Raw genomic sequence first — 13904 nt, 5'->3', positions numbered from 1 at the left:
TCTTCTTCTTTGTTTTGTTTTTTTTACAGCTCAATGGTTTAAACTTTGTGCCAGTGAACACACTTCCAGGTTTCCAAATGATATTTTAGCTCTACGATCATCTGAGTTGGGGTTGTGGGATAGTTGATATGTATCTCAGAAATCAGTTTTACTCTTCAATTTAATTTAAAAGTAAAGGAAGAACATGAGAAATAAACATAAAACACACCAGGCATTAGTCAAGAAAAATACACCATAGACAAATATGAAGAACTGACATATTACCAGGGGTGAGGCTAGGGTATTTTTAGTGGTGCCAAGGGACCACCGTGAGATAGCTCGGCACCCCCTGGCTCAGCACATTTTTAAAATATTATATTATGCAAAAACACTTTTTTTTTTTGCTCAAGGATGCATTATTTTAGTGACCATTTTATTTATTTTCTAGCATTTGTTTTTGTTTTAACTCTTTCCTCCCAAAATAAATGTTGAGTTATCTTCAATATTTGTCTCAGGCTCTCTGTTATCCCTGTCAAGCCACAGTCTTTTGAAATGAAGAGGTCAAAATTGAATGTTGTAGGGGAAAACACTACTCAAAGCAAAACTAATGCGACTCCAAAATTTATAAATGTACTAGTTTGCCTCAATTAGTGAGAAATAATGTGCCTCTGTGAGCACTGGGGGCTGGGCCCCCCTAAAGACCAGATCCTAAAATCGCCTCTGCATATTCCTAAATTCTTCTTCTTTGTTTCAAGTTGACATATATTGTTAAAAGGCGCAGACAGAGGTTATTAACCTGTGAATTCAGTCTGCTGCAGACAATGACCTATAACCTGTCTGAAAGCTGCCCTTTTAAACAGATTCCTTTCTGAAAAATAATGCAGACACAACGGCAACAAATGGAGGACCAATCTCAGTAAGCAAACTTTTATTTTGGATCCTTGGCCGGAAGTCAGGCGCCCTCAAACGTTCGGCCGCGACGCTCGGTCTAAACGCTATTTGTTAAACTTTAAGTCTCCCAACATTTGGTGGCTGAGACTTGCGCCTGTTTTCACAGCTGACAGCCTTCATCCTGCCAACAGGTCAGTGACACAGCTCCGTCCTCTTCCTGCTCGGTCCGCTTGGAGCCCGAAACATGAAGCTAACCGCTGCGACAACAAGTGACAGCAAAACAGACTCACAGCGCACGCAGACACATCCACGCCCTCCATCTCTCACTCCTCACGTCCTCATTGCTCTGTTCAGAAAAAAAGTGGGTTCAACCTGCCGAACCGGGCCAGAGTCTCCTGGCGTCCCGGGCCCCTCGGAGTCAAACACGGAGGGGTTCGCTGGACACAGCCTGGAGAACTTTAGCAGTTAAATCATCTATATTTACGGGGAGGTCAGTGCTTGTACTGTCTCACCCTTTATCTCCATAACTGCAGGCTTCTAACTGCACCAATGAAAGAGAAGGAGAGGCGTGAGGAAGAGGAGGAGGAGGAGGAGGAGGTGAAGGGCTGTTAAACAGCCCTCCAACCATCTTTTCTGTCCTGTTTATCCGCTATGTAGGCCTTCGGAAGTGCTGTGAACTAACTTCCTACATGTGGCTGTAGGTGGCCTCAGCCGCGGCAGCTGCTGTCCGAGCGGGATCCTCCTCTCCCCTCCGTGGATGGTGCGGGATAATATCTGGAGAGGCCGTGGCCGACATTTTTAGCCGGGTCCGGGGAGGGGGGCCCCCTCAACTCTGAGGGGACACCCGAGGACACGGGCGAAGGTAAAGCGTCTCACAGGGAGGGTGTTTGAGTTCTACACCAAGTTGAAGGGCAAAGGGCCGGTAACAGGTTTTACACTGAGAGAAATGAAGGTGTTTAACTGTCTTGTGTGATTTAAGAAAAAAAAATGGCCACTTTCACATGGAATTCCATGCATGGAACTAAACTACCTGATTTAGTAAAGATTGGTAATGAATCTATGCTTTAACCCAGAGCATATTCTAATCCCAGCTCTGAAATGTAATATTTGGAGCCCATAATTAAACTATCACTCTTTCTAACTTCATGCACAGGCCTACGTTTCCTATGTTTTTGCGCACACTCGACCAAATTGAATTTCTCTGGGTTTTGTTTTGGTCCTCGGTTCTCCGGACTGAGCCGTCCTGTGGGAACACGCCTCGGTTTGCTCCGGGTTGGAGCTGCCAGCAGCTATCACCTGCAGGTGGACCAACACCAGGGAAAGTTCCTGTTTTATTCTGCGCTGCGCATTAATGTTGAGTTCAGGTCCACGGCAGCGTCCACCGTGTCCGCAGGTGGCTGCAGCCGTGAAACGCGCAGGCCGACAGAAATGCGCAGAAATCGACCGTATTAACAATTAATATTGGACATCCGGTGGCACTGCCAGCTGCGCCCCGTTCGTATTGTTGTCTGCGCTGAAAGGATCCCTGTTGTGTCGACTGGATACTCCGCCAAGCGCGGTGGCTCCTTTTTTGGTAAGGAGATCTGTTTTATGTTGTTCCAACATATAAAGATGTTTGTGATGTGACTGTGCGATGTGTAATGGAAGAGCGAGCCTGGTGCGGGAGCGCGGATCCTCGGCTCGCCGTGCCATGCGGGACGCGGAGCTGGCTGCCACCATGGCACCTTCTCTTCGCCTTGTTTCTGCTACTGTTGTCTCCAGCTGTGCGGACACCCAGCACGGCCATGCCTCGTGCGTTTTGGGTGCACCGATCGGTCCCGTGGCTGATCGGAAGGCTTTTTTAAATAATTTTTTTGTTAATGTCGGGGATACTGTGGATGCGCTCTGAAAAGGACTGGGAGCGAGCCGAGGGAAGACAAAACGGGGTCACTCGTGCTCTCCATCGGTAAGGGGAAACGCAGCGTCAAGGACACGCAGAGGCGGGGAAACATCCAGGTCACACGGAGTTTATTCGATGTGTGTTATTCTGCTGTCATATTTCACTCATTTGATCACGGGAAACAGGAAGGAGTCCCAGCTTTGTCCGCCACTCAGATTTTTGGAGCTTTAATTCGGTGAACTGGCTTCCCAGACAGGCTGGCAGTCAGACCAGACCGTCTCTCCTCTGCGCTTTCCGGTCATACTCTGCTATTTCAGCCTTTCTAAAGGCTCGTGCTTTAATTCACTTCTTTTTCCACAGTTCCCTTCTTCTCTGTTCGGGCGTGACCTCGGTCCGTCCGACGCGGGGCTGTCCGAGTTTTTTTTTATCTTTCTCTGCTGAAGAGGCCTCCAGCTGCTGAAGGTTCATTGTCTGGTCAGGCGGCTCGTGCTCTTAATTTGCCTTATGGTCTGCTGTCAGAGTTGCTTACTTCCACTCTCACATGCGTTGGGTTCGTGCTTGGATGAGAATAAGTGTGCGCTATCATTTTGGAATGCCTTTAATTGAAGAAAAAGGTTTTATAAGGACGGTGGAGAAGTTTTAAAAGGAGAGAAACACCAAAGCAGTTTGTCGCTTTTACACACACACACACACACACACATATATATATTATTTTATATGGAAACCTCATTGTGAGGATCAGAGGTTGAATAGGTCCCATTTCCGTTAAGTGGGGGTAAACAAACGGTTTTTAAAACGACCTCACTGTGAATCTCTTTTGTTTAGCGTTAGTAATGTACTTATGTCCAATAAGTACATGGTGTATGAAGGCAGGTGACACAGTGGCTTTTGTGCACAGGATGGTTTCAGTGCAATCTGTTGGTTTCCTTAGCTAGGAAACTGTTTTTGAATTGGCTCTATATGAACGAATTGGATTATTTTATGAATAATTATGATTACAATGAATTGAATTCCAATTGGCTTGAATTGGACTTTATTATCTAAGTGCCTTGAGATGACATTTGTTGTATTTGGCGCTATATAAATAAAAATTAATTTAATTGAATTGAATTGATGGAATGCTAGCCAAGGATGGAGGTTTGTTTGTCCAGCAGTCACTGTGGCCACACAGTGTTCTTCATAATTACTCCAGTGCTTTTCTACCGTGTTTTGCAGAGTCAGCTGTAAGCATCCATGTGGCTGGGTATAAGAAGGATAAGTGACTTTAGTTGTGCACAAACTGCCCTACAGGAGCCATATGAAAATGCTAGCACACGTGTTTGCTTTGTGAGCGTGGATCTGGTCGCAGACGGCACACTTGTGTTGGTGTCCGCTCTGCTTGCAGTCTTGTGTACAAAGTGGATCATGTGCTGAATGTAAAGCGGATGGTTCGTGCTGGTTGTTGACCTGCAGTAGTTTGAGATTAAGTGCTTTCATGTAGTTTTTCTGTCGGTGTGCTTCTGAGCAGAGGGACCTTTGAACTGTGCCCCATGTTGGTACAACACGGCGGCCCGCCTGCTTCCTACATCAGCCGTGGTAGGAATAAAAACACCAAACAGGAACCTGCTTGATGTGTGGTGTATATTTACCTGGTAAATGCAGCGAATGACACAAAGATCTCGGCTAAGTTGTAAACGTTGAAAAGTCCATTTACATTAGGTTGTTAATGTTAACTTTAAAACCTCAGATATTAGCACATTAGCTAACGCTCTGCATTTGCCTGAGGTTTCTGTCATATTTGCTGACCTTAATGTTTATCTCAGGCAGAGAGTGAAGCGGTCAAAGCCCCTGAACACACTGTGGTGTTGGCCCGTCTGACAGAAAAGCGTCCGCTGTTGAACCTTCAGCTCCCAGGGCTCCGTCTCTCAGATGCTTCTGCTCTCAGTGCTACTGCTTCGACGTCCCTATCAGGATGGGCGATTTTTGGAACATCTGTAGTCTGCTGGGATCGTTGCATTCGTTATCGACTTCAGAACTCGACTGTGTGTGTCTGAAAAGTCTTTGTGTACACAGTGTGTTGGTTGCTGGCTTGCTTTGTGTGCCAAATACCAGTTTTCCATATTCCGTGCCAAGACGGTGTCATAACCGCCCAACCAATCCTCATTTCCTCATTCTTGTGTGCCTGAGGTCAATCCACAGAGAAGGTATTATGGCATTGTTCAGATGACTGAAGCAGGGTCTGCTGGAGCTGCCTGCTTTGTCTTCTCCACAGGTATTTAACAGTGGGCCCACATTGCTCCTGCAGTGTGTGTGTGTGTGTGTGTGTGTGTTTGTTCACTGGTGGAGTGTAACCACACTGGGTGGAGTTAAAGAGTCATTCCTTCGGAGGACAGTTGAGTCAGGTTGAAAGATATGCAGAGCCGTGCTCTGTAACTTTCTCACAGCGTGCTAAAAGGGCATTTTGTGTATATCCCTGTGTGACACAGAGCTCCATTGTTAGTGGGAAAGAATTCAAAGCGCACCAGACGTCTCTTTATTATCACGAACAGCCTCGGTTGCATTGTTTGCAGTAATCCGTCTCTTCCTGTTGAGTCATGTTTGCTAAAAACGACAGTGTTTATAGATATTACTGGGCTTCAGTATCTGTGACTCATAAACTGAACATTCTCAAAGTGAAGGACTCCCAGTCAGGAGACCAGCGTGTTGCAGGATGTGTCCTTCTCAGTTTCCTTTCGGACGTACAGTAACTGTTCATGAGCTGAGTGTTTTACTCTGAGACGTGTTTAACTTTAAATGCTCAGATTGATCCCGCTCGTTGTGTCTTCATTTCTTTCGCTGCTGATTGTGTAATATTTAACAAACTAACCCGATCGTTGTTCCTCGGTGCGTGTTGGCTTGATAACAGCCCATATCGTCTCTGTAATTGTCCAAATGTCTTTTTCTAGTGCATGAAAGCTTTTCATGCTCAACCTCTCGCTGTTGAGACAACATTCATAGGAAGTGGTATGGCCTACATTTTTAGCGGCATGCTTTTATGTTGAATAAATGATGTATTAATAGAAAAACTAGCCTTGCCTGAACAGTGAAGAGCTCACTTCACTAAACACCCAATGTAAAAGCCACACATGTCCGAGCAAACTGAATGCATCTGCATTTTATCATCCTCAGAGCTGTCATCTCTTCTTATGTGCTGATCCAACTGAACTGGAGCTGTATTGTGTCATAAAATAATAGAGCTGTTATATAACAATCCATCTGGCAGTGTGCTTTTTATTTATGGTGAGTCCCATGCTCAAGACTCAGCATTGATGTGCATGACATAATCCTAAATCTCTTTGCTTTAACGGTGAGTTTACTCGAGCTTTATTGCTTAATGCTCTGTGTTTTGACCTTAAATAGACCCGGGTCAGACCGCCTCGCTTCCATCTGTTCCTTCAGGCTGTGACACAGAGCTGCAGGGCTGCAACATGTGAGAAACGGCTCCACTCCTTCAGCATCTCAACCTTCGGTAACAAACATCCTCTCCTTCTCTCTGCATTTCTTCAGTCTTTATTGTGGTCTCTTCCTCTCATGTCTCAGTTCTCTTTGTTGCATTTCAACACTCAGATCTGACCTTGGTTGTGTTTCTGTAGCCGAACTGATTTAAGCTGACACCGCGTCCACATCCTGACACCCCCTGCCTCGGGCATGCCTCAGGTAAAGTAGCAAAGCCACTCAAAGTGAGGAGTTGTTGTTCCTGACAGAGTTCTGGTTCCCACGTTGGAGTTTTGTCCCACTCTGTGTGTGTTTCCTCCCTCTCAGCCGGGTATGAATGGGATGGAGCCTGTGTTTGGCGAGGCCTACGGGGGCCACAGGGGCCTGCTGAGCCCCTGCCCAATGGCCATGTCGCCACAGGGGGGCAGGACTGAGTATGACCAGGTGAGATGAGATGTTATGAAGAGAACTGCTGTTTCACCAGTTAGAGTTCATTGTGAAACTTTAAATGTTTGTGACAAACATCTGTCATCTGGAGAAATTAGAAAGAATATATATATGTTTTAGATTAGCATATAATGAGGATGTGGTGACTCAGGAGTGATGTAAAACAGCATGTTGTTACAAAGGTAAACCTAGTTCTGGATCAGCTGTATTTAAGCGTATGTCTGTCCCCTTTAGAGTGTGCTCCTTATGCTGGGCTCCTCAGCACCACCCAGGAAGCGGCCCTTTGAGTTGCTAAGTGACCTGGTGGATGACGGGGGCTTTGGTGAGGACCAGCACCCGGAGCGCTGGGATGTGTCTGCCCTGGACGAGATGACTCGTTACACCAAGCTGGGCCTCGGGGTCGGAGGGGAGTTGCTGGCCTGCTCCGAGGAGGCTGTCCTGATGGGTCGCTGGGGGAGGAGCCGTGAGGAGCAAGAGGAGGAGGAGGAGAAGAGGAGAAAGAATAGACACGCGTCCCCTCTCGTAATCCAAGAGGTCCAGGCCAGAGCTGCAGGGCAAGAGGAGGGGCAAATCTCTGTTCCCATAGCAACACAGAGGGAGTTGTGTTTTGCGGGAAGAACAGCAGGAAGAGGACCGGATGGAGGGATGTCGAGGGAGTGTACAGTGGAGGTGTATCAAGTGGCACAGGAGGAAGAGGAAGTGGCAGCAGCAGCAGCAGGGCTGGCTCTGGAGCACTGCAGCGAGGAGCACAACTACTCCCTGAGCCAGGGAGGGGAGCTGGGCCCGGAGCCTGCTCACAGCTCCCAGTCTGAGGGGGAGCAAGCGGTGGAGACGCAGCAGGAGGAGCAGGGTAGCGATGAGAGCCGGGTTAACACGGAGCTGGAAGAGGACGAGGAGGAGGGGGAAGAAGAAGAAGAGGAGGAGGAGGAGGAAGAGGAGGAGGAGGAGGAGGAGGAGGAGGAGGAAGAAGAAGAAGAAGAAGAAGGAGAGGAGGGAGCGGAGGAAGCAGAGGAGACAGCTGTGGAGGCCGAACTCTCGAGCTCTTCGGAAACTGAGTGTGGTGAGTTTTGGCTTCAGTGTCTGACCCGATCTGCCCAGCAGAGACCCGTTTACTTGTCTTTAGTCCAAACGAGACCTCGGAGCATCATGTGTGGCGTGGCCGGCTGACCAGAGGCCCGTTGGATGTCTGTGGCTGTAGGTGTGACTGTCAGGATGTGGCTCTGGGGGTCAACTGAATACGGCCTGCCACGGCCACGCTGCTTTGCCTTTAGAGTGGGGCAGGGGGCTCGTTTCACAGAGCATGTTCAGCAGCGACACAAGCTGGAGTTTTGAAAAGTTACACCAACATACCAGCTTCAGGCGGCAGCATTCAGCTGGTGGCTCATTAGAAATGTTTTCCAGCCTCATTACTTCTGGACATCACCCTCTTCTTTCATTCACGTGCACTGAAGGCGACTGTGGCAGGTTTAACAGCTGCTGTTGGGATGATTGTTTAACTGTGAAGGTGCCAAACATTTTTGTTTCAGGGACTCAGTTGTGAAGATTAGCTGCTTCTTCTATTAATTATGAAATTCAAATGCTGCAAGGAATTCCTCCATTTCCTTTTTGATCTCAAGTTATTTCACATAAGAAAAGAAAAGAACAAGGACAGGAAATGTCTTCATTAGTTCTCCCAACACTTAAAGACGTTCTGACAGGGAGGATTCCAAGTGAAGCGTTTCAGCTGTCATTTTGTCCCATTCTTCCTGCAAACGTGTCTTCAGGTGTGCAACATTTCGGGGTGGTGGTTGTTTGGGGACAGGTCAGGACTGCAGGTGGGCCAGTCCAGCACCCGTACCCTCTTCTTCCTCAGCCATGCCTTTTGGAACGTGTGCAGAATGTGGTTTTACGTTGTCCTGTTGAACAATGCATGGACGTCCCTGGAAAAGATGTGGTCGTGAAGGCAGCATATGTTGCTGTAATATGTCAGTGAACTTTTCTGCATTAATGCTGCCATCACAGAAGTGGACGCCGCCTCTGGACCAGGTTAAATCGGGCCTCTTTTCTGCACAGTAAAGTTTGTGAATGGAACTCTGTATTGTAGTGCTTGACAAAGGTTTCCCACAGTATTCCCTTGTCCATGTGCTTCTATCGGCTGTTGATGAATGAGGGTTCTTTGTGCGGATCTTTAGCCGCATTCGCACTGTAGGAACCTTTGGCAGTTCCTATAACCTTTTCAGGAACGGGGCCACGACCCTCAGTTCCTATAACCATTTTAGCTCCTTCTCCTCAGCTGGGTCTTTTCTGGGTTCTATAGGAACACATCTGACGGAGGTGTTTGGTGGTTGGTAGCTCCGCCCCTTGTCATGTTGTCACGGCTGAAATGTTTCCTCATACGACACAGACACAACCGGCGCGTGTTTAATAAGTTAAACTTACACGTGGTCTCCTTTGTCTGCAGCGCTCTGCTCTCCTTCCTTCATGAAACCAAGAAGTATGGCCTGCGCTCCATCTTTCGTCTCCTGACTCTCTCTGTGAGCTCTTCCAGCCTCCATGTTAGACGCCCGATGTGATCGTCCACGATTAATATCACCATCATGCAGACCATGAACACGGTGGCCTCCCCGCTCTCCATGTTAGCTTCTTGTTTTTTTTTTTTTTTCTTCTCTCCTTACTTTTCGCGGGTTTTGTTTTGTTTTGTTGTTGAATGTGGCGCTAAAGTATACACGTTGGTTTTGATTGATTTTGTTTTCTTGCTGAACAGACCCGTTCAGCAAAGACACCACCCAAAGCCACCAAAAATGTTAAGGAACAATGTAGAGCTTTTCTACCCAGGCTCCGCCCTCGCAGTGACGCAACACCTTCGGCTCTGCTACACTTACTCAGGCAAACTGCTCATTCAGGTGGATTCGAGTTCCCGAAAAAATGGGAACTCCACCCACTTTGTCGGGAAGCAATCAACTTTGAGCAGCGCCAACGGCCCAGGGTAGAGGCGTGTTCAAGGTAGTGACGTGGTTGAACTGCCACTCAACCCATGGATTGTACACGGAAGCGCTTCATTCAACATCAACATGTCAAGCTTTTGACACTGCTGTAGATGCTGTAATGAAAGTGTTCGACGGGAGATTCTCGTTAAAAATCGAGCAAAGAACAGCCCTGGAATAATTTCTTGACAGGAAAGACGTTTTTGCCTTGCTCCCTACTGGCTTTGGTAAGAGTTTAATCTACCAGTTAGCCCTGCTGGTAGCTAAATCATACGTCAGAGGAAAGAGTGGTGTGATTGGCTTAAGCTTAGGCACAGCCTTTTCTGGCCACAACCAGTAGCAACCCGAGGGAGGCGGGTTGACCAGGCCATTTCGAATCGTATTCGTTATGGTCTTGGTCAGACCAGAATCTCGAAGAGATTTGAAAGTCTATGTTAATCAGGCTAGAGCTTTTCATGGTTCTAAATCTGCACGACGGCCACTTTTCAGAGCGAGCTGAGCAAAGCAGCCGCAACACAGAAATAAGCTGTTATTACTGACCAGCAGCAACAACAACAAAGCTCAGTCATCTGTCATCCCGTTTCTTTTCTCCGAGTTCTCTCTGGCAGTAAAGTCCAATCGGATGTTTATTTATGATGAAAGTGTGCGTTTTTTATCTTGCTGTTGGTATGTGACCTAAAGGAAATCGATATCCTGCATGACTTGAAACCAAAGCTGTGTACTGCAATGTCTCAGCCTCTGGGAACTCCAGGGCTGTTCCGGGCCTTGGAATGCATAACAGAAGTCGGTGTGTACTTCAAAACGATACTGTTAAGATTCACAAACTTCTCTTGTGTTGCTTTTAGGATGTGAATTCCCACTGCGTCCTCTCTGTTTCCTACGAGGTTCTTGTGGGTTCTGTTATGTTGAGATAGTTGTCTTTCAAGTATTTACATAAACCTTCTGTGATTTTTTTTTTATTTTTATTTTTTTTATTTATTTATTTATTTTTTTTAAAAAAAAGATTTTATCTCATTATTGAGATGCAGAAGTGGGCATACTGAAGGATATGTTCTCTGCTCATGATACAAGGTGCCAACGATAATTTTTAACAGTTAATTTTTGAGTAAAGGTGCATGTGAATTTCTGCTAATACTAATGGTGTGGACTAGATTCTTTAGCCTATAAGAACGGTGGTTTCCAGAAGGTAACTGAAGGATGTTCACCAGACTTGGAGGGTCTAAAGAAAGCTCCTGTTTGGTTGTATGATGCTTTCTAATGTGTGTCTTTAGCCAGTTTCCCAAACGCACTGGAGTCCTGAAAGCTTTCAGAGACGTTCCAGAGCAGTGGCATGTGAGAATGACTTCCTGGAGAGGAGTGAGATCTTTGGAACGTCAGCTGGAGAGGTGCTGAGTGAAAGTGTAGGGGAATATTCAGGAGCATTTCCTGCTGCTGTGTGCTGCTGGTGGAAGTCTGTCCTTTCTGCTGAGCTTTGATCTGCCATTCTCAACACGTTGTAAAGAAAAGGGTGTTTTCCACAGCGTCATTGCTGCATGACACGCTGCCCCCACACGCTCTCCCTCCTTCACATTTCCAGCTGTGAGGATTCATCTTCATCAGAAAGCCTCCTGCTGGGATGTGCTTGTGTGACCAGTAACTGCGGGGGGAAAAAACTGTCTTCTGAACATCTCCAGTGTGTGGAGATCTCCATCTGTGACAATGGCTTCTGTAAAGTCTGGAAAATAGTTTTACCTTGTGTCAAATCAGCCCTTTAAAGCAGCCTAATGCTTAACGCTAAAGCAACATTCTGCATATGCCCCGAGTGTTGGAAGCAATGGTGTCCTGACTGCTGGAGCTGAAATCTAAACACGTATATTAGATGACACGCACGGAAACTGGCTTGGCATCAGATGGCCATCTTTCCCAGGCTCGCTCTCCCTCCCATCGTCATCACATTAGATAAACAAATCTCAGGCGTCTTGTTGCGAGGTAATGAGAGGTCACTGGCTTGATCCCAAACACCAGCCTGGGTCAAGTTACAACTGTCACCAGGCGCTGTTGTTGCTCTCCATTGTTATGCTAGTGTCTGTACAGATGAGCTAGAGTTGCCTGGGACTACTGTAAAAACCTATATGATGGATGGAAAAGTGTGTGTATGTGTGGACTTGCGATCCCTAATGGCAAAGATCATGGTTCTGGATTGCGAGTTGGATTAAATCCAACTGGAAGCTCTTGATCGGAGCAGGATGTTGATGACTTGTGAACGTAGCTTTGACTGTTTGAAGGAGCGTCTCTTTTCTCCTCCTGAAGGTGCAGCTCTGTATTATATATGATGTCATTACTCGTGGCTCTGGACGCCTGAGGCTAATCTTCTGTGACATCTGTTCATGAAACGGAGTCCATGCGTTGGGTTTTGGCTGCTGGTGGCTTTGTCACTGGGACGTACGGCATGTGTTTGTGGATTAGGGCTCACAGCATGATTTCTTACCAGGCCACTGTAAACGCACAAAGCTGTCGGCTATCCTTAGCGTTCAGCTATCACTTGGGATTTCTGTTAATCGTCTTGCATACGGCTGTCGGTGTTTTCCACCTCTGTAGTAATGGATGACTGTCGGTTTTCTTTGAAACACAAAGATGGAATGACCTGGAGGATTGAATCTGTATTTGGATGCTTTCATTGCAGCTTCACTTTGGTGGACTTCAAACTGTAAGTGGTTCTGTTTGAACATCTGGACCAGACTACAGTCATTAATGTCTGTTTCTTTGGTCAGAATGGACATTTTCTTTTTTCGAATTTCTTACTTTTTTTTTTTTTTTTTTTTTTTGCAAGTCTTAATTTGTGCACGAGATTCCAGTAGAGACACAAAGTGATCACAACAAAGCAGCCTTTCAGCCTCACTTGATACGTGCCCCCATGAAAACTCCATTTGTGCACTTTTGGAGAGTCTCTAAAATAAACATTCACTGCTGAGGTGCCCGAGATCAAGGCCCCAGACCACAGAGCTGCTTTAGATGTGTGTTCACAGCTCACAGATGGATTAAACTCCGAGGTCACAGTCCTGTGTTTCTAAAAGCATGTTGGCATATGAGGGATTCTTCTTCTTTGTCTCATGGATTCTGTGTCAAGTCAGCGATAAAGTGTAATAACCCCCCCCCCTGCGCTCTATCGGCTGGCAACACCTCTTAAATGCACCACGTGCCCCTCATGCAGGGGCACAAAGCACTGGTGTTACAACTAAACCAGGCTAAACAGTAATTACAAACAGCATTACAGCACGCAGCATAAGGCTTCCAGTCTAATGCCTTGTCACACCAAGAGCGACCTACGCTACCTGAGCGCCGGAAATCATTATTTCTCTATGGAGGGTGAGCGAACTGGGCGACCAGAGCGGATTCCAGCGATTAAACTCAAGCTAATATTATGGTAATGAGCTATGACGCGGTTCGGCGAAAACCAATGACAATCCACAGATTGTAGGGGTCCGACAATCCACGGGGTTCGCGGAAATAGACGTGTAAACTTTGGTTCCTAGTTCCTACGTATTTATTTATTTAATTAATTTTAATGTAGAACATGCACGTGTATGTTGTTTAATGTTACTGATGTGAATTTGCTATAGATCTCAAAAATCCGAGTACAGCCTGGCACGCTTGCTGAAAATGATATAGTATCAGTGTTTCCCGCAGCGCATTATAGTCAAGGCGTCCACCTTAGCAAACTCGCACTGCCGCCTTGCCAACGTTCCCCAAAAAAAAAAAAAAATGTTTTTTTTTTTTTTTTTTTTAAACCGAAGTAATAATGCTTTGCCAGGCTCAGACATTAAAAGACAGCATTGATAACGTTGAATTGCGACACCTACTGGTTGTTAATGTAAATAAAAAAGTGTTACAGCTCTTAAACAGCTTCGTTATTGCTCTAACAGCCCCCGTCCCATTCCAAGTACCCCCCACCGCCACCCGACGGAACGCTATCTGCGCAAAACCCCTGGTCCCGGCCGACGACTCACCACATTGACTAAGCAATTTCCTGCGGGAAACACTGAGTATGTGTATGTACTAGGGCCGGCACGGTATATGTATTCGTACCGAACCGTCACGGTTCGGTACGCGCATTTTCACGCAGAATACACACGGTACGGAAGTTTTCTGAACGCGGAACTTTTATTTTGCAAGAGTTTCCTTCAGGACCCATTTAAACACTGCCACATGCAAGCTCTGATTGGTCCGTAGAGATATACGCTTTCGGACAGAGTAGTTATAAGAACGCAGTTATCAGAACTGTCCTACTCGAATTTCGTTCTGATAACTGTCCT

The 13904-nt window shown here is 46.6% G+C and overlaps 1 protein-coding gene across 1 annotated transcript in view; it reads left to right on the top strand.

Annotated features, from left to right (window-relative positions):
* Positions 1–2470: 2470 nt before the first annotated feature.
* LOC142379169 (uncharacterized) overlaps positions 2471–13904 on the top strand; it is a 28634-nt gene continuing 17200 nt past the window's right edge. Inside the window, exons 1-6 of the mRNA XM_075464301.1 lie at positions 2471–5000; positions 5897–6007; positions 6128–6236; positions 6335–6424; positions 6530–6646; positions 6884–7709. Of these exons, the coding sequence (XP_075320416.1) occupies positions 6416–6424; positions 6530–6646; positions 6884–7709 (952 nt within the window). The 5' untranslated portion in view covers positions 2471–5000; positions 5897–6007; positions 6128–6236; positions 6335–6415. The remainder of the gene's footprint in view (positions 5001–5896; positions 6008–6127; positions 6237–6334; positions 6425–6529; positions 6647–6883; positions 7710–13904) is intronic.

This window comes from Odontesthes bonariensis, chromosome 4 (assembly GCF_027942865.1).
Source record: "Odontesthes bonariensis isolate fOdoBon6 chromosome 4, fOdoBon6.hap1, whole genome shotgun sequence".
Classification (NCBI taxonomy): Eukaryota; Metazoa; Chordata; class Actinopteri; order Atheriniformes; family Atherinopsidae; genus Odontesthes; species Odontesthes bonariensis.
Note: the sequence above shows the minus strand (reverse complement) of the source record. Positions and strands in the feature narration are given on the sequence as shown.